Source organism: Saccoglossus kowalevskii, chromosome 17 (assembly GCF_978046115.1).
Source record: "Saccoglossus kowalevskii chromosome 17, keSacKowa6.1, whole genome shotgun sequence".
In the NCBI taxonomy this organism is placed as follows: Eukaryota; Metazoa; Hemichordata; class Enteropneusta; family Harrimaniidae; genus Saccoglossus; species Saccoglossus kowalevskii.
This window is the reverse complement of record NC_140657.1, coordinates 27504281-27529011: the sequence shown is the minus strand read 5'-3', so window position 1 is coordinate 27529011 and position 24731 is coordinate 27504281. Positions and strand designations below refer to the sequence as shown.

At 34.2% G+C, this 24731-nt stretch overlaps 3 protein-coding genes across 4 annotated transcripts; 2 read left to right on the top strand and 1 right to left on the bottom strand.

The window, feature by feature from the left end:
* Positions 1–9858, top strand: LOC100374082 (arsenite methyltransferase-like). Its single transcript, XM_002736480.4, has 9 exons — positions 1–120; positions 2607–2836; positions 3994–4144; positions 4363–4499; positions 5544–5695; positions 6992–7123; positions 7602–7744; positions 8367–8498; positions 8842–9858. The coding sequence occupies exons 2-9, from the start codon at positions 2625–2627 to the stop codon at positions 9079–9081; spliced, it is 1299 nt and encodes a 432-aa protein (XP_002736526.2). The 5' UTR covers positions 1–120; positions 2607–2624; the 3' UTR covers positions 9082–9858.
* Positions 9859–12213: 2355 nt separating this feature from the next.
* On the bottom strand, positions 12214–17913 carry LOC102806953 (dolichol phosphate-mannose biosynthesis regulatory protein-like). Its single transcript, XM_006818645.3, has 4 exons — positions 17891–17913; positions 15659–15748; positions 15198–15300; positions 12214–13283 (listed from the first exon to the last, which is right to left on the bottom strand). The coding sequence occupies exons 1-4, from the start codon at positions 17891–17893 to the stop codon at positions 13237–13239; spliced, it is 243 nt and encodes an 80-aa protein (XP_006818708.2). The 5' UTR covers positions 17894–17913; the 3' UTR covers positions 12214–13236.
* Positions 17914–18104: 191 nt separating this feature from the next.
* LOC102806824 (cation-dependent mannose-6-phosphate receptor-like) lies at positions 18105–22627 on the top strand. Of its 2 annotated transcripts, none has more exons than XM_085491839.1 (3): positions 18105–18675; positions 19193–19426; positions 20835–22627. In XM_085491839.1, the coding sequence occupies exons 1-3, from the start codon at positions 18261–18263 to the stop codon at positions 20993–20995; spliced, it is 810 nt and encodes a 269-aa protein (XP_085347965.1). In that variant the 5' UTR covers positions 18105–18260; the 3' UTR covers positions 20996–22627. The 2 variants fall into 2 exon arrangements, with proteins under 2 accessions (XP_085347965.1, XP_077866878.2); XM_078010752.2 differs by having other exon boundaries at positions 18648–18797.
* Positions 22628–24731: the final 2104 nt, after the last annotated feature.

Sequence of the window (24731 nt, the reverse complement as noted above, 5' to 3'; positions counted from 1 at the left end):
TTCCTATCTCGGGGTTAGTTGGTTTGTACGCTATAATGTGACGCATGTTCTGCTTTACAAGCTGATCTGACTGAACGTCCTCTAGTTTCGACGACTTTTACATTCTAACCGTGACCATTGGTGAGTACAACATTGTAGTACTTCGTCCAATGTGAGGTTGGGGGGGGTGGGGTCTGGTCTTGTCCGCTGATGAGATGTTCATCTCGCAGGCACTTGAAACGAAGAATTTTACTGTAAACGGAAGTACATAATAAATTATAAGCGTGGGATTATGCGGTGAAGGTCACACGCGAATCGAAAAAAGTCACACTAAATGCGATATGGTCACAAGATAGCCCCATATATCTTTATAGACTCAAGATACTCTCCAAAATTTTTCGCCTGCGAAAAATATAATTGCGTTTACAATATTTCTCTGCTGTAACAAAATTTAAATATAAATGTTGAACATGACCGATATGATAACAGGAACATTATCCCAACTTGAATGACTGCCATCATTAATAAATATTTTGGGTGCAACATTTTGCTTATTTAATGTATTTTTCCATAATTTCTGTGATAATATTGAACCGAAGAGACATAATTTCCTATTGGTTATAGGTCTTGATCAACTTTTTGAGAAAATAGAAAAAAATAAATGTGGGTTTCAAAAATTGTGGTTACTTTGGCGCAAATGGCTGTCAAAATCATGCTGGAACCAAGCGCTAATTGTTTTTGCCACTCAAGTAGTTTCCAAATCTCTTTCGTCATTGAGTTCAATTTTTCCATTTTCAAAAATGTTCACCATCTCAAGAAATATAATGTAAGTATTCCATATATGGTATTCGCATTTTCTTAATGAGACAGGATACAAAATTGAATATTGCATACTGACAACATGTCATGACAGTAAAATGATAAGTATAGGAAATAAATACTCCATAAAAAGGAAAACAAAACAAAAATCGCATAGGAAATTTAAAGCGAGGGAGTCGTCATTGTTTACAAACATGCGTCTACCTACATGTGTGTGGTGTTATCGTCGCTTGGGACTCAATTCCTGCATGTGCGCTCGTGACGACCCTCTCGCTTTAATTGCACAGACAGAAAACGAAACAGTGAAAAAAAAGAATCACAAATTCTTGGAAATATTGGGGGGTTTTTACTCCCATGTTTTAGGGGGAAATCCATTCTCCATTTCATGATTGAGTCATTCTTTTTGGAGCTAAATTTTCAGATTTTAAGAGATTTAAGGAAAATAGAAAATATGCAAAAAGCATGACAAAGAAATAAAAAAAAACATTATTATGCATTGAACATAAACGTACACAATAAATCTTGAAAGAGATACATTCAATATCAAACTGAAGGAAATCATTCCACCATGACAGATACAATAAATGAAATGAAGACACAATTAGAGAATGAATTAAAAGACAACCACAATTAAGTTTTTATCTATCTATGATGTATCACAGTCTTACCAAGTTGAAGTTTTACACAAGATAAAAAAAACAATTTCATACCAGTATAAAAAATGGTCGGGAACCCCCCCAAAAAGTTTGGCTGAGCTAGTCAAGTCACTGGCCTGATTTGGAAAATAGTCGCGAACACTAGGAAAATATTGTACCACCATGGCTAATTTGCATAATAATATAAAGTGTTATTCACTGTTATTGGATGGTATTTAAATGGGGGGGGGGGGGGTCCCAAAATTCATCCTTGCAATTTCCAATAGAAGAACACATTTGATTATGTCTCACATGAGCGGCAATTACTTTTTATTATCAGACAAAAAAAGAAAATTAGTAAAATTATACACAAGTTATTCTGGGTAATTCTCAAATTGGCAGCAGGTACAAAACCATTTTCACCTGATAAATGAATATACAGTATGTATAATATATTTACATGTCAGCTGATTTTTGATTAACAACAGTTGGTTAAAAAGATAACAGTATTTCTAGCACATTTTATTCAAAAGACCTATACTTGAACCACTGACCTTGTTTATTGACATGTCCTTCAGTTACCAGTCATCACCTGCCTTTATGTACATGAATACAATGATGGATGCCATCTCATGACCTTACAAGGTCATCATGGAATTGTCTATGCAGCAACAAAGGATTCGTTTATTGTTCATATCTGACCCATATCTTGTACATCTTGAACATCAACAGAGTATTATAGAGTAGACCCCCCCCCCCCCCTTATAATTTTGGTTAAACAAAAGAACTTGAACATCATCTTATGTCGGTGAGTAACTTTATATTAATATGCAAATTAGCTATGGCGCTAATTGACTTGACTACCTCAACTGAACTATTTTTTTGGTTCCCCACTATTTTTTTTATACTGGTATCTTTTTATCTTGCATAAAACTTCAACAACGTAAGACTATGATATCTCATCGTAGACAGATAAAAACATTTTTCAAACCATGTAGAAAGTTTAACATTTCCAATTTTGCGTCTCCCATTGCTGTTTTTGATTAAATAGTTTAACAACTTTACTCAATCACAAGTTCATGACAACCAGGACAGATAACTCTCAAAGAAGATTTTTTTCAAATACTTCCATCCTTATTCCAAGTATAATGATGAAAATTTTTCGTTTCCCAGCTTATTTTCACTCGAACAATGTCTTGCTGTGCTAGTGATAAGTCTTCTGACTTGACTGCGACCATGGACGTCCAATCGGAGGGCGAGGTTCTAGACAGTGTGAAAGAATATTATGGGAAAGTTTTGAAAACTGATAAAGATCTGAAGACTAATGCATGTACGGGCGGTATGCGGATGCCGAAACATATACGTGATGCTTTATCTAAAGTGCACGATGAGGTAGTTACAAAGTAAGTGCATAAAATAAAATTACTCATCAGATTTGTGATTTTGTGATCTTGAACGCCACCTTGTGGGAAAACAATGAAATCTATTTTCTGTTCTCCAATATTTGTGGTGATTCACTGGGTTAATATTGCAGTTGTGGTTATGCGAGTTATACTGAATCAAATTGCACATCATAACATCCTTTGATAAACCACTGTAAAACATGTCCTTTTCGCGAGCATGTCTTTTTCGCGAATTTAGCAAGAGAACTGATTCGCTAATTCAAGATGTCGCTAATGACTTTATTAAAAATTCAAAATGGCTGCCAAGCAAAGAAATCAACAATGACAAGAGAGATTCGCTAAATCAACATTTCGCTATCACGTCATTTTACCACAATTTGCTAAAATTGCATGCCGCTTTTTCAACATGTTTTACAGAATTTTCTGAACTTCTTGATATCATGCAGTGTGTATGAAATCAAACGTGATAACAAAACAAAGAACATTATATAGCATCGTAGTGGCCTCAAACATCCCAAGGGATTTTACAAATGCAAACATATTTTTTGGGTATTTCAATGCTAATCAATATTGTGCTATACATATTTGATGATGGCCAATTTTGAAGAAGGAAGGATATCTCAATGCAATATTGCCCTCTGAAAGGTCAGTATTTTGATGAAGGAAGGATATCTCAATGCAATATTGCCCTCTGAAAGGTCAGTATTTTGACATTGAAGTATAAAAATATTCAAGTCGAAAATCAAATCATTCAATTTTCCTGGCAGATGTTCACATACATGTATAAGAAATCTGTAATGAAAATATTCTGTTGTGAATAGCATGTTATTATCTGACCACGCATCAAGAGTGGATGCACTTCAGGATGACTTTATGCGGTATGCGACCGCAAGTTTGTTTTGTGAACCAAAACAGCAATATTGTCAGCTAATGGGTTTACAATACAGCTGTGTTGCAAGCAATGTTGCTTCAGAAAGCAAGTAGATTGTTGGAGGCTACATATCTGTATTTCAGCCAATTTACTAACGATATCCGTAGTTATGTTTACAAACCAAATTCACAGAAGTTTATATGTACATGTATGGCCATGTAGCTGTAGAAAGAATAAAACATCTTATTCCGTGAGTGAATTTTATCATGGTTGATATCATCTTCAGATACTATGGCTGTGGGTTAGTCATTCCGGACAGCTTGGAGGGTTGCAGTGTATTGGATCTCGGTAGCGGATCAGGACGAGATTGTTACACTGTGGCACAGTTAGTTGGTGCTAAAGGCAGCGTTACTGGGATTGATATGACTGATGAACAGGTAAGTTCAAAACTAAATTGTAGTAATTTCAGTTATGCCTAAATCATCTCATGATGGATGGATGGATGATATGGATGAGATCATTTAATTCAGAAAGACCAACAATTAGTAATCAAATAACTAGAATGGCATTTTATGTAACATACATTGAAAGTCACATTTGATCACTCGGTCACATGTCATACAATGAAAGTCACATGAAATTCTCTCTACTCCAGCTTGACGTAGCAAATAAATATAAGGAATATCACAGAGAATTATTTGGGTACAGTGAGAACAATGTACACTTCGTGAAAGGATATATTGAAAAACTTGGTGAGGCTGGTCTAAAGGACAACACCTTCGATGTAATAATGTAAGTTATTTACAAGTAATACTATGCATGAACCCACTAAAGGTCACACATCCGGGTACTATGCATGAACCCACTAAAGGTCACACATCCTGGTACTATGCATGAACCCATTAAAGGTCACACATCCTGGTACTATGCATGACCCCATAAAGGTCACACATCCTGGTACTATGCATGACCTCCTAAAGGTCACACATCTTGGTACTATGCGTGACATCCTAAAGGTCACACATTCTGGTACTATGCATGAACCCACTAAAGGTCACACATCCTGGTACTATGCATGACCCCATAAAGGTCACACTTCCTGGTACTATGCATGAACCCACTAAAGGTCACACATCCTGGTACTATGCATGAACCCACTAAAAGTCACACATCCTGGTACTATGCATGAACCCACTAAAGGTCACACATCCTGATACTATGCATGAACCCACTAAAGGTCACACATCCTGGTACTATGCATGAACCCACTAAAGGTCACACATCCTGGTACTATGCATGACCACCTAAAGGTCACACATCCTGGTACTATGCATGACCTCCTAAAGGTCACACATCCTGGTACTATGCATGAACCCACTAAAGGTCATGCATCCTGGTACTATGCATGAACCCACTAAAGGTCACACATCCTGATATTATGCAAGGTCGCACATCCTGGTACTTTTGAGGGTCAAAAATCAGTTTCTCATTTTATCTAAAACAACGTAAGCAGTTATAAAAACAGTTAATCCGGCCCAAATTAAAACTTAAGAAATTATTGACAACGAGACCCAGCTCAGAAAGGGCCAGGATGTATGACCTTTAGGGGTCATGATATGGTCTTTATGCTGCATGCTTATTGGCCAATCAGAAGGCAAAGTCTCTATCACATGTTTGTTAGGTATTTTTTAAACGTTATAACTATATTATATTCATAAGAATTTGTTATTAGTTAAATTGTGGTTGTAATAAGTGAAAATGGTGAAAACCATGATCAACTAATGTCAGTTAGTTTATAAACCAGATAATTTAATTGATTCCCTGTTTTTTTTGCAGATCAAATTGTGTTGTTAATCTGTCTCCTGACAAGCGTGCTGTACTGTCGGAAGCATTCCGTGTATTGAAACCTGGTGGTGAGCTCTATTTCAGTGATGTGTATGCAAGTAAGCCTGTACCAAAAGAAGTGCAAGAAAACAAAGTATTATGGGGTACGTATAGTCTGAATGTAAATCAACCATGGTAAATTAAAAAATGATGTTTATTATGTGGTCATTATGATATCGTAATCAAGTATGACCTGCTGGCAATAATTTTACTGTCTGACGTTTGTTTTTTAAAAAGGTCATTTGCACTTTTTAAAAGGTAAAATGAAAGAGCATTTCATGATAGCAAATAAAATTTACAAATTAATCTGCAAGTCCTTTCAGTGCTGCTAACTCAGTCGTATTTGTTATCTGTTTTTTTTGGCTCTGAATATCGCAAGTGATTGTGTTTTAATTAATGAATATTTTGCTTTCTGAGGACAATTGAAGCACCATGTAAATTTTAACTTAATTTTGTGTTCTAAAAACTCAATCATTTTAAAAAACTGATAATTCAAGTCCTACCTACCTCACCTGACATTGTCATGTGATCATCAATGTACATCACCCGACATTATCATGTGATCATCAATATACATCACCTGACATTATCATGTGATCATCAATATACATCACCTGACATTATCATTTGATCATCATTATACATCACCTGCCATTATCATGTGATCATCATTAAACATCACCTGACATTATCATGTGATCATCATTATACATCACCTGCCATTATCATGTGATCATCATTAAACATCACCTGACATTATCATGTGATCATCATTAAACATCACCTGACATTATCATGTGATCATCATTATACATCACCTGCCATTATCATGTGATCATCAATATACATCACCTGACATTATCATTTGATCATCATTATACATCACCTGCCATTATCATGTGATCATCATTACACATCACCTGACATTATCATGTGATCATCATTAAACATCACCTGACATTATCATGTGATCATCATTATACATCACCTGACATTATCATGTGATCATCATTAAACATCACCTGACATTATCATGTGATCATCAATATACATCACCTGACATCATTTTATCAGAATCAAGTTTGACCTGCCGGCAATAATTTTACTGTCTGATGTTTGTTTTTAAAAAGGTGATTAGCACTTTTCAAAAGGTAAAATGAAAGAGTTATAACATTTCATGATAGCAAATCATTTACATGGCATCTTATGTTTTTGTAATAAATGATTTTTACTCCAGTTAAACATTAACATTAAACATAATTTTGTATTCTAAAAACTCAATCATTTTAAAAAACTGATTATTCAAAATTTGTCAAAATTAGTGAGTCCTACATTACCTGACATTATCATGTGATCATCATTATACATCACCTGACCTGACTGATTTATTTGCATTGCAGGTGAATGCATATCTGGTGCTTTATACTGGGATGATTTGATGAAGATCGCCAAAGAAGTTGGTTTCACAAAACCACGCTTAGTTACAGCATCACATATCTCTATAGACAATGAAAAACTTCAATCCATCGTTGGTATGTCATTTCTTTAATATTGCTTTATTTTAGCCATAATTTAGACATTTTATGGATTGTATACCTTCTTGTATATGTATTTTATTTATTTAAATATTTTCTATTGATCTTAATGTCATTTCCCACATTACATTGCACAGGATATGACATGTAGGGCTGCTTGACTTTTTGCATATATATTTAGACTTTCTTTATTGATCTTAATATCATCTCCCACAATGCATTGCACAGGAGTAGACATATTAGGTTGCTCATCTTGTATATTTATTTAAGCTTTCTTTATTAATCGTATTGTCATCTCCCACAATGCATTGCACAGGATATGACATATTAGGTTGCTTAACTTCTTGTATATTTATTTACACTTTCTTTATTGATCTTAATGTCATCTCCCACAATGCAATGTACAGGATATGACATATTAGGTTGCTTAAATTATGCATAGGATCTAACATCATATTTGTCTTTTCTTCACTAGGTGACATCAAGTTTGTGTCTGCCACTTACCGACTGTTTAAGATACCAGCTGATGTGAATTACGAGGCAACCCAAGGAATCTATGATGGCACAATAACTGCCTGTGAAAAAGGATTTGTCTTTGATGCTCAGAATGAATTCAAAGTATGTTCCTCAATTATTTGTGCTCTGATTTATTGGTTTACTGAAAAACAGACTAGTTTTGAGTTCACTGGTTGCCACATTACTAGATGTGCTATAAACAACTGTATTCAACTATACACACAGTGTAAAAGTGGAAACAGGTTTTCTACATTTTACGAGCATTTCATAAACTTTCAAAGATAACGGAACAAATCAGAAGCTGATATGGTGATGACATCTGCCTAAAATTGTGTATCCCTGCTCAGCCCAAGTGATCAACTGATCTCGCCTCCCTTCAAGTTTTAGTGCATTGTGGGATAGAACATTTGCATTCAATGACTTTCATCACACTCTGATAGCACTTCTGTGTCTGAAATAAACAAAGGAAAGTGTTTAAATGTGACATAAACGTGACGTACGTAACGATACAATTTCCAAATAAGGAAGACATTCGAACATGTTCATAATACTTTCAAACACATCTGTACAGTTGATTTTGGACAGGTTAATTCTATATTTTTGTTGCCAAACAATATATCAAAATAAGGTAATTATGATATACAATGGAAATTAATACTCTTGCAATTTTTGTGAGAAATTACTGCATATATTAACTAAGTTTGATCATTTTCTACATGAATAGACAGGAGATGTGGTCAAAATTGATTCTGATTTGGCCACTATTTTACGGTCCACAAGATTTGCAGATGATTTTAGTTTTCAACCAACAACCGACACAGACCAATCTAAAGCGGGATGCTGTCTCACAACAAAGGTAAGTATTACATCCAATGTGTGGGGTTTGATAAAATTGGTTTCATTATGTCATAGCATTTTGAATTATGAATTTGATACAAATCACCCTTCCAAGAGAACTAAAAATAATTGTCAGATGTTTTGTGTTGTAGACTTTGCAGGAGTCTTGATTTGACTATCAGACTTGTTGGGACAGTGTGTTACATTGCCATAAATACATGGAATATGTTTTCAGTGACAAAATACACTATATGTACCAAGATTACTGGTACATGCTTTTGCAATTTGTACATAAAAAATGTTAGGAGAGACAACAGCGGTATTTAACGTCCACAACTATTAAATTTTTTTTTTGTTTATAGGAGAACAATGCAGATCCTTTTAAATTCATGGAAATATCTGATTCATGTACAACTGGCGGTAAGTGTCAATTAGGAGGAAGCTGCGGCAGTGGTGGTAGCAAATCATGCGGCAGTGGTGGTAGCAAATCATGCGGCAGTGGTGGTAACAAGTCTTGTGGCAGCGACAAGTCATGCGGTACTGGAGCATGTGGGAAAAAGGAAGATAGCTGCTGCAAATCTAAAAGCAGTGGATGTTGTTAATTGTGGATCAGATCAAACCTGAGATCTATGCTTCGGTCTTCTACTAAAATGTGACACCTACAAATATATTTAAATGAACTTAAGTATAAAATAAAATCGTAAATAAATTTAATGTCAAACTTTTCAAAAGATTCTTCTTGTAGTATGCATTCCAATTCGTTTTTAATAGTAACAAAGCAATGTAATCTAGTCATTTCTATTGTGTTCCAAATTTTAACTGTGTTGCTACTAATTGGTTATTTTTAAAGCGTCATTCACTTAAGCTACCAATCAGAATTATTTCTACTCGTAGCTTCATTTCCTTTCAGAAATCAGAGGTTGTGATTATTAAAAAAGTGTACCATGCTCTTTTATGGTATTTAAAGCATACTTTTCACAAGTTTAAGTAAATATACAATTTTCACCAAGTGATATTTTCGACTTCTTGTTAAAAACCACAAGTCTGATTGCTTTGATACTATTCATATTGTTCATTTTCTAATGATGTCTTCAGTTCTTAATTGAAATGTGCATTGCTAACAGCGGAGCTATCTCAACCAACAGGCTGCTTGTTACACACATACAGCTGTACTTAGGTTATTGAGTGTCTTGGTACTATCTTTAACTATGAAAAGACATGTATTTGGTCGAATATTGATGGACTATGAGCATTGCATGCTGGATATATTGTATCAATTACACAGTGCATTCTGGGAGAGTAGGCATATTTGAATCAATGTACGCATGTATCAAACTATTTTGTAATAAACATATGACTGCAAAATATTGAATTGAAAATGTCTCAGAGCATTTATGAAAGGTGTTCTGTTCGAGTAATAATTTTGATCAATCAACAACTAGTGCATCTACATGTTTTGTCTGGGAATATCGCTAAGATTACACCTCCAAGTTAGTGTAGATTGGTTATACATATTTCATTAACTGAGATATGGCCAATCAGCAAACTAGACACCATATTGTAATGTGCGTTGACATAGAAGACAGTATCGATCAATAGTTGCTTTGTGGTTTTTGTCAATTCCTTGTTTTAGACAGTTTTTATAACCCTACAATAATAATGAATTTATTGCATCCTTAGAAATAGTTTCCATTGGTTGACAGCAATAAAATGTTAGTAATAAAGTACAATACATATATAACTAAAGTTAAATAAAAATGTCAGTTCTTTTCTGGAATACTGATATTATTAAATAGCTTTCGTCTTTCTGTTTGGTACCTAAGACATTCCATGAAGAAATGTTCTTCATTTTCAATTTTAATCTGGGAACATTGCTTACAGATTCTGTCTTCTAAAGGTATTTTGGGTTGGGTATGTCTATCCTTCTCAACAATGATGTTAAACATGACGTGAGTTGCATTGAAAAAATGCAAGTTTGAATATGCTTTGTTTTTGTCCTGTATACGCATTCAGAGCCAAGTTGATAGGGTTGGGTTCCTGGCTTTACGAAAAGGTACATGTCTCAATATCTATTTGGCAGAGTAAAGAAATACTGCGATAAATTGATAGCTCAATGGGAAACAGAAAAATGGCGTATGAAATTATGCGACAAAAACTTCAAAGCACGACTGAACAGATCCAATGAAAATTGAAGAAGCTTTTGAAGACGCAAAAGATAGAAATCGTAGAAGCGGCCACGGTACGGCTCCGTATATACCATCAAATTTGTTGACTTAACTGCGGTGTAATGTCACATGACACCATACTTATATGACATCATAAACTCAGATTTAGTAGACCTTTGTGCCGGTAAATAATGTGTTATGCTGTACTTTGGGTTTGCTCATAAAAACAAACCATATTTGGAAACAATGCTCACTGTGTTGACTTGACTACGATACAATGCAGTACAGGGCAGATGTTTACGCCATAAACTCTGTCTGAAGTGTCTGCATTCCCAATAAATTGTACCCACTCATGTGACACCCCACCTTTTACTAATTTTATTTTATGTCATACGGTGAGCACAGGTTGACGGCAACTCTGTTGGGATTTCGCGCTCACCCCTCGTTTACGCAATTTATATTTATTTTTCAAGAATTTTTCATTGGAATCGCAACAGACTGCAAGCAAGTCTACACCCCACGCAGAATTGTTGTCATGGCAAGTTGTGTATCTAGAATAGAATAGATCATTCAATCAGCATCAAGTTGGTGCCCGTGATAGTCGCTGAACGTACAGAGGAAACCCTTCAAACGTGTTAATATTTGCGCGGCTTTATTGTGGTTGTGGTTTAAATGTGTGGATAATATAGTTTTAACTTTATTCAGTTTGTGTGAGAATTGTTCAAAGTTAAACTGTGTATTGTTGCTTAATATTAGCTGTGACGCATCGGAGTATCCTCTATTCTCGCAGTTCGTACTCGCACTAGAGGGTTTGCCATGAGTTGACAAGCTCCAGTGTTAATTTGAATTGATGAAAACAAATGCAGAAATGGTACATATAACGCCTGATTAAAATTATAATCATCAACACCAGAGCGAGGACAAATTTGTAAACACTCAACGAAGAGGGCGCACTTCACTGACTAAAGTTAGTCATTTTAAAGGGACTCTAGCCAGAAGGTTCATGACGTGTAATTTCAAACAATTTGGCCCTAAAAGTTATCTAGTTTCAAGAATCTCCCATGTGTCTCAACATAAAATCAATATACTAGTAATCAATGCATATGAGTCGACCATATGAGACATAGCGGGTGGCTGGAAGATTTCCGGAAAAACAAAAATGGCAAGTGACAGGGGAGAAAAAAAATGCATGCAAGAAGCACTAATATTTCTTTATAGTGACACATGCCTTACGCATATTAACAATCACAGTAACAAGAAAATCATAAAGTTTGTAATAATATAAACTTCTTTATTCATTCTTTAAAAATATATCATGTATATACCAGAATGAATTGACAATAGATTTTTTTTGTAATCAGACAAAAACGTCAATGCTGTATACGGATTAAAAAATTGTAAATAAATCAGGGGAGCCACAGAAAAGATATATTTGCATTCAACCACAGAAAAGATATATTTGCATTTCTTACAAAGTCTACTCCCCCCACCCCCCAGATCTTGAATGGGTTAATTCATTCATAAATTATTAGGCCCAGAAAAAAAGATGTGAATAATGAATATTAAAAATTTCATTAAATGTGCACTTTTATTTTTCTTCAGATTCTTCTACAGTACAACATATGACAAAAAAAAAGCTGTGACACCCTCGGTTTTAAATGATTTTTCTGGGCTCTATATTTTGCATAATTGTTAATGATCCTATTATGACTCGCATTTATAAACGTGGTTGATTTCTGTTGAGGTCATTTTCAATGCATTCTGAGATTTGCTTATGTAATAGAAAATATCTGTGAACACTGGGATAAACTACACTATTCTGTTTAGGTTTCACGCCACAATTAGAATTGTTATCAGGGCGTGGTTCACAGACAGCAATGCAATTCTCAAAACAATTTTATACACGCTTTAATTTCAAACTGTTTTCGCCTTAGTTTCAGTTAGAACAAATTTGGTTTTAGAATGAAGGAGCTACTGGTAACACGTCACCTGTGCATGCATCAGGTGGCCATAGCGTGTCATTGTTTACAAACAAGCATCGACTACCCATGAGCCTTTGCGTTTTTAGCATGTGTTGTCATCATCGCTTGGGACTCAATTCCTGCGCGTGCACAGGTGACTAGCCTCCTGCTTTAATGTTGACAGTATCATTGTAGTTATTTGGTAATGATAAAATTAAAAAACTGAAGCCACTTTAATTTTTGGGGTACAAGGTTATTGGCTACTAGTGTAAAATATACATTCTTTTCATGTTATTACATTGTTGTCCATAGGGTTTACATGTAATTGAGACCTCATTTTAACACATTTTGAAAATGTATAAAAACAAAGTAATCACTCTAGATGAACACTAGTCCTGAACTGTCTTGAAGTGTTATTATTATTTCAAAGCATTGGCATCTGTTTCTGTAAAAAACAAACTAACTTACAATCATGAACACTAGGCCATATTCTTTACAAGGTACTAGTAAACATAGTGAGGATTTGCTTGAGTAAAAACAAAAGAATTTCTGAGAAAAACTTTGGCAAGTACTCTTTTTCTCACTGCTTGAAGTAAACAGGTATTGTCTATTTCAAATCTAGTTTTCAATTTTAATTCTGTTTCTTTTTACCAGCTGCAAGTAAACCAACAAACACACCTGAAAAATTGAGAAAACACATGAAAGTTATAAAATTAATAAAGAGAACAAACTGTAATGGCATCAAAAAATACCTAGAAAATGCATGTGATCAAAACATGTAAAGGAACAACCAAACTCAAGTATCTGAGGAGTGTATAAATCAATGAAAATATTAAACCTTAGGCCCAAAGTAAATTTAGTCATGTAGGTAGTCATGTAGGTACATGTAATGAAAAAGTATATTTAACTTGACTAAAACTAAAAGAAATTATAGTACGGGGTAAATGTATAATGCATAAAAATAGACAAAATTACACTAACACTTTGGTGGGATTACAGCCATTCTGAGAATTATTCGGACAGTCAGTTAGCAAAATGACTTGCAACTTTGCAAAACACTTTGGTCTTTGCTCATTCTAAAATTGTCGGCGCCACTTGATTGACGCGTGCTTGGTTTGGGATTACTATTTCATAGCGGTTGTCGGCAAGTTGGGTGTTGCTTAAATTTGTCGAAAAATGTCAACCCCTCGCTCATTTTAGTCAATTTACTCTGTTACAAAAATGGACTATACATAATAACGGTCGTCATATCTTCGTCATTTTCAAACTGCAGTTGAAAAAGTGATTCGCTCAAGGAAGGCACTTTTGATTTGACAAAGCGTTATAATCAAGTTTTCCGTCCGTGTATCCCTGACGTACTCTCCCACCTCGGTATAAAATCTGAATTTGATACATAATGTACCGGTAATGTAACTTTTAGTTTGGCTCAAAACTGTCGCGAAACTGCGGCGCGTTCAATGCTAAGGAACTCTACTTTGAGCCTTCTCGCAAACGATGAGCTCATTAATACCTGGGCTTACTGAGCACTCGGGAGTTGTTTTGTAAATTGCGCTATGTCAGATGGACTCAGATAGTTATAACAATTTAAAATAACACTTTGAATGCACATACAACATATAACCTGTTAATGTATGGTGACCAACACGTGTCGTTTTGAAAACAGTGTTTTACAAACATCTAGCAAGATAACTGTGGGCATGCCAATACAACGGCGCCATCAAGTCTAGATTGGAAAAGACCCAAGTGTTTTGCAAAGTTTCAAGATATATTGCTAACTGACTGTCCAAATAATTCTCAGAACAGCTGTAAATGCCCATTCAAAGCACGATTCAGACGAATTACTTTGAATCAACAAAAAATTAAACAATATTTTCAAATGAAACAGTAATCATTTATTAACATTTTGACTGTACCGATATTAATTATTCTCATCCATTTTTGGATGCAATATTTTGCACATTTTTATGTACTGTTCTGTCATTTCTTGGTTATCTAAACACTATTCTGTTTAGGTTTCACGCCACAATTAGAATTGTTATCAGGGCGTGGTTCACAGACAGCAATGCATTTCTCAAAACAATTTTATATACGCTTTAATTTCAAACTGTTTTAGCCTTAGTTTCAGTTAGAACAAATTTGGTTTTAGAATGAAGGAGCTACTGGTAACACGTCACCTGTGCATGCGTCAGATGGCCATAGCGTGTCATTGTTTACAAACAAGCATCTACCGATGAGCCTTTGCGTTTTTAGCATGTGTTGTTATCGTTGCCTGGGACTAAATTCCTGCGCGTACGCAGGTGACGACCCTCTCGCTTTTTAATCACTAGAGATGATAGAATGTGAGAAATAAATTCATTATAGTTTGATGCTTACTGAACAACTAACATACAAATATTTCTATTGCTCATGTTGATTTATAGATTGACTCAAAAATAATGATAGAAAACAAAATAAAACAAGCTTAAAATAGTAATCCAATCTTGACCTAACAGCCATTTTGATTCCACCTATCAACTAACTTCTCACCAACAATCCACATTCAACACAAAATTTAAATGTCATGTGTGAATTTAATTTGACCTTTGAACTCACCTAGACACCCAAGTGCAATGACCCCTGCGACAATAGGTATGGTGATGGCATATACTCTTGGTAGAAACAAATTATGAATCACATGATCAGCATCTACAAATGGCTGTAAAACAGAAACAAAATAAGCAGTATATCAGCTAATATAGCATTAAAGCCCAAAGAAAATAATGTTTTTGGTAATGGTAATTTTTTTTTTGATTCATGCAAGCATTTAAAAAAAAATAAACATTCTAAAATTCTGCCAAAAAAAACATTTTTAACTGAAAGCTTACTATTTTTTCTGGACCGTAATCACCATTTAAAGTACTTTCACCAAAATGTTGACAACAATACAACATAGCCTGCATTAAAATATTTGTCATGGAAATGTGGCAGAGCTAAATTTAGAAACATATATTATATATTATTATTGGATGGGTCATACCATTATTTCATATAGGGGTTAGTAGGTGCATACTTACCAAGAAAATAACCCATATAGTATAGTAAGCAAAGAGAAGCCCAGCCGTCGCAACTATACACAGCCCAAGTATTCGATCACTTCCGGTTGCCTTCAATGGAATAAACATAACTAGTATTCATACATTCAAAGGTTCGTACTTTGCTAATAAAGTGCATATACCCTTTATTTTCACTGGAATTTAATTTTTTAATTTTCACTACCGATATTTTGAACATATTCAGTTTTAAGTTCACGAATTTTCCAGGGTGAAGGGTGGTATCAATTTTAACCTTTTCACTACCAGACTTTCTCACCCAAATTTTTCTGCACTTTTTTCTCATATTCTTCAATATTTCTGGAAATGAACCCTAATTTTGGAGCCAACAGACAAAATTTGAAGCAATTTTCAGTTTTTACTCAAAATAATTGGCTATTTTTGTCCACATCTTCTGAAGGAAAGTGCAGACTATTATTTTGTGAATGTGTGATGAAAAGAGGGAACTGGTTGTGAAACGGGTAAAAACAATAATAAGTGCATTTCAAATTTCGGAGTGTGCCCTCTATGGCAAGTGAGAGAGAGCCGCCACTACCATGATTGCAACAGCGCATCTCTCAAAACATGTCATAAAGGGAAGACCAGTTTCTATTTATTTACTTATTGACTCTTACACAATCCCCGGAGGGAAAGAAAATGGTCACAAAGTACAAGGAGAAAAATATATATAAAAAACAAAACAAAAAAACACAATATACTAAATAACAAATACAATCACTATTAAATTACTAAATAATACAACATCTCTATAATACTAACTAATATGAAATTACTAAATTGACAGCAGGCATTAAGATGTCAAGTAAGACCCGGCCTGCTTCCTGACTTTGAAGCTTTTACTTATGAACTGTGCTACTGGTATAATAACGTTTTCATTCTGTAACAATTCCATGAATTTTTTCTCTGCAGGTTTATTTTCAAATGCTGGGATCATATCCTTAGCTTTATTGAACAGTTTGGTACGCAACTCATTGTATTTGTTGCATTCCAGCAGAAAATGCATTTCATCCTCAATTAGACCTTTGTTACACATGTCACAAACCCTGTTATTTAATGGGATTTTTTTATGATGACCCATTTCAATTTTGAGACTATGGTCACTAAGACGAAATTTGGTAAGCACACTACGCAGTTCAAAGTTTTTTAGCTTGACTAAATATGGCTCAAGGTTTAAATCTGATTTGATTAGCCGATATGTTCTTAGTTTGTTTTTCTCATTTGCTTTGGTGCGGTTATCATTATGGACCTCACCTTTCCATCTTGTTAGAAATAAATCCTTGATGCCCAAATCAATTTGTTTCATTTGTGCTGAGGTTAATTTATCACAGTTGTTAACTGAATGATATTGTTGGATATTGTTTAATAATGATGTCACTTCTAGATACCATTTACTTTTAATGTTTTTGTTAACTACAAAAGCTTCCTTGAGTAACGCATTATTAGAATTCATGGCCCGACTGTAATATTTAATTATTTGTTTTTTTATAAATACGTCTAGGGGGTATCTGCTTATCTCGCTATACATGGCCATAATTGATGTGTGTTGTGACACCCCTAGTAGATACCGACAATAACTTAATTGAACGTCTTCAATAGGTGATTTAGTGGAGAACTCATCACCCCAAACATCACAACCATAAATGAGGATAGGTCTGATGAATTTGTCAAAAAGGGAAATTGAAACTTTTATACTTAGTTTTGAATTAAGCCAAGCTTTGCTTTCATTGAAAACAGAGCTTTTTGAGCCTTACGTTTAAGGTTTTTTAGGCCATCCTTAAACCTACCATTGGCACTAATGACTAGTCCCAGATAGTTATAAGATTTAACTGTATCAAGTTCGATACCTCCAAGAAAAAATGTATCATTATTCAAACGTCTGTTTGATTTATTGAAAATTAAAATTTTGGTTTTGTCAGTGTTGACAGAGAGCTTCCACGTTTTAGCATACAATGCCAAACTATCAAGACATGTCTGTAATCTGGGGGGAAGAGATAATAGAAGAAAGAAACTTTTAGTTTTATCTTTAGGATGTGTCTTTGTAAAATGCGAGAACTTTACTGACAACCATGACAAAAATCATTTCTGAATTCCCATACGGGTCACAATAGAGATCAGTATATATGTTGCTATATATAGTACTAGTATACTGCATCCAGATCCGATCCACAAACCCCTATATAAACCCAATAAACCTACCATATTGCTCAGCTGTAACGAGATAAGCAATGTATTTGTCAGACTGTGTGCTCGACAAATTAGGTAATACTGTAAAATACATTTTCCCCATTATTTCATTAATATTAAATCTCAATTGAGCTTCAGCTTAAACGAATTAAATTATTTTTCAACTTCTTGTTTTTGTAATGTTTTATTTAAAGAAATTAAATATTTGGGATTTTGAACTTTGCGTTACAAATGTTGTAATACTGCACTACAAATATGGCCGATGTATTTCGATGAGAACTCCGTTTTGCTAATATTTTTACCAAATATCCATCACTGCGTTGCCAAGGTTACTGATATTTCCTGAATTAATTTGCATTTACCAATATAAGTCGCATCTAAAATGCCATTTTTATTTGGAATCCATGTTAACTATGTACTGTGCTTACTACAGTTTCTCATCGTCGTCAATATTTGGACTCCACCGACATCAGCGGCATCATCAAAGATAACCTGCAAAAGCGAAGGGACATGCAGCTGTCGACTCTCAGACAGCAGCGGACTGTTTGATCTCAGGCCACTGTCTGGAAACACCACCCACCCAAGATTCGAAAATGTACTTGGTGAAGGTGGAGATCGTTTCTGGTTCGATCCGTGCGTTGGCTTCTCTCTGCAGTCCAGCAACAAAACGTGTGACGATGTTGCCGTGTGTCGTCAAACACAGCACCCCAAAGATGCGTACTTCAACTGTGGTGATCCACAACCTGAATACATTTATTTTGAACACAATGACTCGGTTACCTTAATGTATAATAACAGTATGTTTGGTTATAATTGTTTTTTCTATTGACTGTTGTGTCTCCTTGGCGTGCTCGAATGTTGAAACGGCATGAGTAGGCATGTTCCATGTCTCGTAGTTGTACAAGTCTTGTTTACGATGGTGAGTGTTTCTATTTTGAAGGGCTGCGGTCGTCGCGCAGTGCGTGTTCGAATTTCATGTAAACAATGTATTTTACACGCGTTGTGTACACGAGTCGTATATCGAACAGGACGCGGCGTGACAACCACCGCCCTTTAAATACAGTAGTATTGATGTTATTTTGTACTTGCCTGCTGCTGCATGGCACGTTTTATTTTTTTAGTTACTATCAGAGAAACTGTGAAATACTTCTTTTGTTTATTTTTTTGCTGAAAAGATATTTTGATATTTTTTTTGTGTATGAAGCTTATTTTCACTGATTTTTAATAAGATGAAAAAACATAGGAAAAAAAATTCCTCTCCAGTTGAAAATGTTAGTGTTTGAAGTTGAAATAACCACATTTACTATATTTCAGATAAACAAGGGGAAGCAAATAAAATTACAGTAGTCACAGTGAAATGCACAGAGTCCGTGGAGCATCATCTACACGTGTATAAACAAGCACGACCGGATCGCTATAATATGACACTGGAATCACCTTATGGTTGTTTACAAAGAATTAAACCATTTATAAACAAAAGGACAATTGGTCCTGGTGCTGTGATTATTTTGATATTTTTGGTTGTCATCTTCCTGTATTGTGGATTAGGTAAGTATGTTTTAAAAAAAAAACCTGTCTGAAAAAAAAAATATTGAAATCTGTCTAGACTGAATAAATAAAGGCGTTAGATGGACCGATTATGAAATTGAGTGTCCTCAGAATTTACTTTCAAACAGTACTCTGACTTATTGTATAGCAGCAGCTCATCTCAAAAACCCAACAAGTGGTAGCAAAATTTGTTATTATTGAGGGTACTCAGAACAGTATCTGTGGTAGATGCATTTCTGATAAGGTAAATGAGGATATCTGGAGATGATTGTTTTCTAACAATCATTGCAGTTATGTTTGTTTGTGATCAGACTTCCTAGATTCCTACAAATAAATGAGCCTGCATTTGTGATCGGACTTCATAGACTTGTATAAATAAGTGAGTCTCTTTGTGATCAGACTTCCTAGATTCCTACAAATAAATGAGCCTGCATTTATGATCGGACTTCATAGACTTGTATAAATAAGTGAGTCTCTTTGTGATCAGACTTCCTAGATTCCTACAAATAAATGAGCCTGCATTTGTGATCGGACTTCATAGACTTGTATAAATAAGTGAGTCTCTTTGTGATCAGACTCCCTAGATTCCTACAAATAAATGAGCCTGCATTTGTGATTGGACTTCATAGACTTGTATAAATAAGTGAGTCTCTTTGTGATCAGACTTCCTAGATTCCTACAAATAAATGAGCCTGCATTTGTGATCGGACTTCATAGACTTGTATAAATAAGTGAGTCTCTTTGTGATCAGACTTCCTAGATTCCTACAAATAAATGAGCCTGCATTTGTGATTGGACTTCATAGACTTGTATAAATAAGTGAGTCTCTTTGTGATCAGACTTCCTAGATTCCTACAAATAAATGAGCCTGCATTTGTGATCGGACTTCATAGACTTGTATAAATAAGTGAGTCTCTTTGTGATCAGACTTCCTAGATTCCTACAAATAAATGAGCCTGCATTTGTGATCGGACTTCATAGACTTGTATAAATAAGTGAGTCTCTTTGTGATCAGACTCCCTAGATTTCCTGAGTGAGTCAGATTCTATAGACGCTTACAAAATGAGTTTGTGTTTGCAATAAGACTCTCTAGATTCCTTCAAATAAATGAATCTGTTTGTGATCATCTTTCCTAAAGTCAAATAAATAAGTAAGTCTGTGATTGTGATCAGACTTCCCAGATTTTCATAATTAAGTGTCGTTTTATAAATAAACTTTCATAAATAAGTTTGTTCATGCAGGGGTTCTTCTTGTCAAAATATATTATCCAGGTCCCAAATACCAGACAGTCAACATTCCTAACCACATTGCAAAATTTAGCTCTGCTTGGCACATACATTAGGTACTTTCTCACCAGGAACAAAACACATGTTCATGATTGCATTCACATGTTTTTGATATTTTTCAGGTTGTGTGATTAAAAGGGCCATTTACAATGCGAAAGGCGCTGACCAAGTTCCACATTACGAATTTTGGACGTCATTACCTGGTCTTATAAAAGACGGATGTGCATTTGTTGCCGGATGCTGTCAAGCAAAGCAGCCGCAACACAATTACGATCAAATGTGAGTTCTGGGGTATATGTACATGTAGTATAAGAATAAAAATGTGACACATTGTCTATTTATAGAAATATTTGATGATTGACAAGATGATTATCAGGGGTTTTTCTAGCAAAAATGAACAAGAGGGAGCAACACAGGCAAGGGAATGGAGCGACGCCATATCGAAATGTTTCTGCGTCGTTTTAACGGTGTATCTATCGCCATTGACATATTTTTGGAGAAATTTTAGTGTATTTGGTGTACAGACACATTGTCAGCTGGTGTTGCTGGGAAGTTTTCATGGAGAAAAATATATTTGAGAATAATATCATGTTGTATGGCAGCACGGAAGTGCACGGCTCAAGAAATATATTTATGACTTGAAAGTTCAATCGACAGTTCGGTAAGAGGGCGCCAGTCGAGAGTATCAGGACTTTGCGCCCCTGTTCCCCGGTTTAGAAAAACTCTGATTATCATCTGGAGATTGTTGTAAGATTTGTAATGCCATACTCTCGATGAAATGTCACTGTATTGCTCTACTAGAAACTCGTGCACTTTTGTAAATGTTTAAAACAGTCGCAGTGAAAGACACAAAGCTGGGACGTAAACGTATTTATAAAAATTTGTAAATGCTGATCATCAGTTTACTTTTCAATTAAAAAAATTTATAGTGTTTGGCTCAAGAGATAAACATTATCAACACCCCTAATGTGCACACATGTCTTCACGTGACTGCCAACCCATTCAAAATGAGGTATTTGCTGATTGGATAATGTTGATAATGTCATTAATATAAATTAGAACTAATGTTGATGTCAATTTTAATAACCACAGCTTTCTGCCCTTTACTGTAAAATAAGTGATTTTATTGTGAGGTTGATGTGCTTCCATCATTTCATACCTGAGTCACTGTTATAAGGTACTGTAAAACATGTTGAAAAAGCGACATACTATTTTAGCGAATTGTTGTAAAATGACGTAATAGCGAAATGTTGATTTAGTGAATCTCTCTTGTCTTTGTTGATTTCCTGTTTTCACAATACTTGTCTTTTGCCTGCCAAAACAAATGCGCAGTTATCACCTCCATAAAAACAAAGAAAAACTGTCAAGTGTAATAAGGAAGCGCTACAGATTATTACGTTTTCTGTGTTGTTTACAAAGTGTGTGTGTGTGAAGAGAAAAAGTCGTTGTTTGGCCGCCATTTTGAATTTATAATGAAGTCATTAGCGACATCTTAAATTAGCAAATTAGTTCTCTCGCTAAAAAGACATGTTTTACAGTATATATATACATGTTTATAGAGTATTTAAGTTTCATACTCCAAGGTCAACTGGTATTGAAATGTAGTAATCATTCATATTTGGCAGTATAATCCCAGGGTCCTTCCCAGGTAGTTATAAAGTAGGGGATCCCAACTGTTTGATAAACAATAGAGCAAATTTAGCATAACCATGTTTACAATAGAGTTGAATAACAGGGGAACCCTGAGTATGTCATCAAATTTGTTTCATTTTCATTGTTGAATATAGCTTGCTATCAGTTTCAATATTATTCAAATTAATGGGGAAATGTGTCAAAGTGGGGAAAAGTTCACAAGGATGTCAGGAGTGGGAGCTGGACTTGTTTCTGCAAATGATATTCTAACAAAGTAAACAAATAGTAGACCTTTGTATGGCAACCAAAAAATGTAATTAATTAATTAATTAATTAATTAATTTATTTATTTATTTATTTATTTATTTATTTATTTATTTATTTATTTATTTATTTATTTATTTATTTATTTATTTATTTATTTATTTATTTATTTATTTATTTATTTATTTATTTATTTATTTATTTATTTATTTATTTATTTATTTATTTATTTATTTATTTATTTATTTATTTATTTATTTATTTATTTATTTATTTATTTATTTAGTAAAATTTCTGTTGGGTTATAATGATGATAGTAAATGTAGTGATTTCCAATTGTTGTGTCATACAACAAAGTTAATGTACATTATTTATGCTAGGATACCATGTAGGTGATAGTGTTGATTTTTTTGCAAAAGTGAGTGTTATACAATCAATGAGGTAAAAAAATAGTTTTACTTCTAGTCATCACGTGTGTCAGTTCAAAACCTATGACTCAAACATTACTACATGTATTAAAAAGCATTATTGAACATACATGTACACTGTTATATCTTGTGGTATTTTTTGGAAACAAACATCTAGGCATTCTCATCACCTGGCAATCACAACCAGTGAAAATAACGATCAAAAAATCATTGTCATAAGATTAACCCTACTACCGGTATGTGCAAAATATATAGAATTAGTTGATCCGATTACTTCAAAAGTTGCATTTGTGCTGTTTCCTCGTCTTAAGCCGTTTTCACCAGAAATCATATATAAGAGATCTTACTATAGTTACAGAATTTGTAATTTTAAAAATAGAAATGATAATGCAATTCTAATATTATAAACAATAGTGTAAAAACAACACAACATTTTCGTTTGTGCTTCAAGTCACCTTTACAGCCAATTGGATTTTTTACTTGAAGACCTCTTCCCAGCAGTCAACAATCTGACTCAACTTTGGAGAGTTTCATTTTGACACGCAGGGGGGCGTTCCTGTTAGCGAACTTTGAACATCAAACCTTATATGTACTTTCTAGGTTAAGCAACATTCAAAAACGGTGTAATTTATAACTTTACTGATAACATGAGTCAGGTTTTGATCAGGATGGCTTACAAACACCATACATTTCAAATTTGCTTATTGGTCTAAGTTATTTAAATTTTGAATGGCTTTAAACAAAATAATACATCAATACAAAATTAAAAGAAGTAGGACTTGCATATAATTCTTACCACTACCAGTAGTAATTGTCAATGGTCTGTTAAACCCTTTGAATGCTGTTTCAGACCAAAATTGTAATGCATCATTTTCATATTTTTCTATAATTTCTTGGCTAAATTTAAACCAAATCAAATGGACATAATTTACTATTATCTAAAAGTCTTGTCCAAAATGTTAGAAAAAGTATGGAAATAATTATGCTGGTTTATTTTGTAAAAGTGACAAGAGTGGATAAATTAAGGGTTAGAAATTGCTGTTTTAATAAGTGATTTTCTGTTCACTGCAAGATCTTGCGTATTGCGTATTTTTCTACCGCAAAAATCAATTGATTTTTTTCATAGATCAGTGTTGAAACATGGATCTGTCATAGGGGAAAAATGGTATTGAAATACCCATTACTTTATCAAAATCGACAATTATCAAATGGTGCATAGCACATTAAATAAGCATGGAAAGAAATTGTTTTGTGTTTGTTGAATCTAATGCGATGCCGCTATAATGACGCTTTGTCCTGTTTTTATATTCAATTTCACACACAACACAGGATCTTACAATGAATGGAAAATTGTCTATTATGTCATGTTTTTCATATTCATAGTCTATTGATTATACTGTAACGGGTAATCAGAATGATTTATCAATACTGTTAAATACTTTATTTTCGCTTGGAATTATTTTACGCTATTTTCGCTGAAGGATTGATTCAGTGAAAATAAAATCCAGCGAATATACTTTTTTTCCTATATTTTACATTTTTTAACTTGTCAAAAATCACTGAAAATTTATTCCTTACAAAACACCAAAAAAATCTTTTCAGCAAAAATGAATTCCAGCTAAAGTATAATACAGTAATTTAAAGTAAATATTATGCAAATAATGTTACATTTTATATTAACTGGTACTACTGTAT

Coding starts and splice junctions, on each gene's coding strand:
- LOC102806953 (XM_006818645.3), bottom strand. Junction 15,301..15,658: donor CTATATGGGTTATTTTCTTG/GTAAGTATGCAC, acceptor TCTGTTTTACAG/CCATTTGTAGATGCTGATCA. Junction 13,284..15,197: donor CATTGCACTTGGGTGTCTAG/GTGAGTTCAAAG, acceptor TCAATTTTTCAG/GTGTGTTTGTTGGTTTACTT.
- LOC102806824 (XM_085491839.1), top strand. CDS start 18,261: ATGCCATTTTTATTTGGAATCCATGTTAACTATGTACTGTGCTTACTA. Junction 18,676..19,192: donor TACCTTAATGTATAATAACA/GTATGTTTGGTT, acceptor ACTATATTTCAG/ATAAACAAGGGGAAGCAAAT. Junction 19,427..20,834: donor CTTCCTGTATTGTGGATTAG/GTAAGTATGTTT, acceptor GATATTTTTCAG/GTTGTGTGATTAAAAGGGCC.
- LOC100374082 (XM_002736480.4), top strand. CDS start 2,625: ATGTCTTGCTGTGCTAGTGATAAGTCTTCTGACTTGACTGCGACCATG. Junction 4,500..5,543: donor AACACCTTCGATGTAATAAT/GTAAGTTATTTA, acceptor TTTTTTTTGCAG/ATCAAATTGTGTTGTTAATC. Junction 7,124..7,601: donor AAAACTTCAATCCATCGTTG/GTATGTCATTTC, acceptor TTTCTTCACTAG/GTGACATCAAGTTTGTGTCT.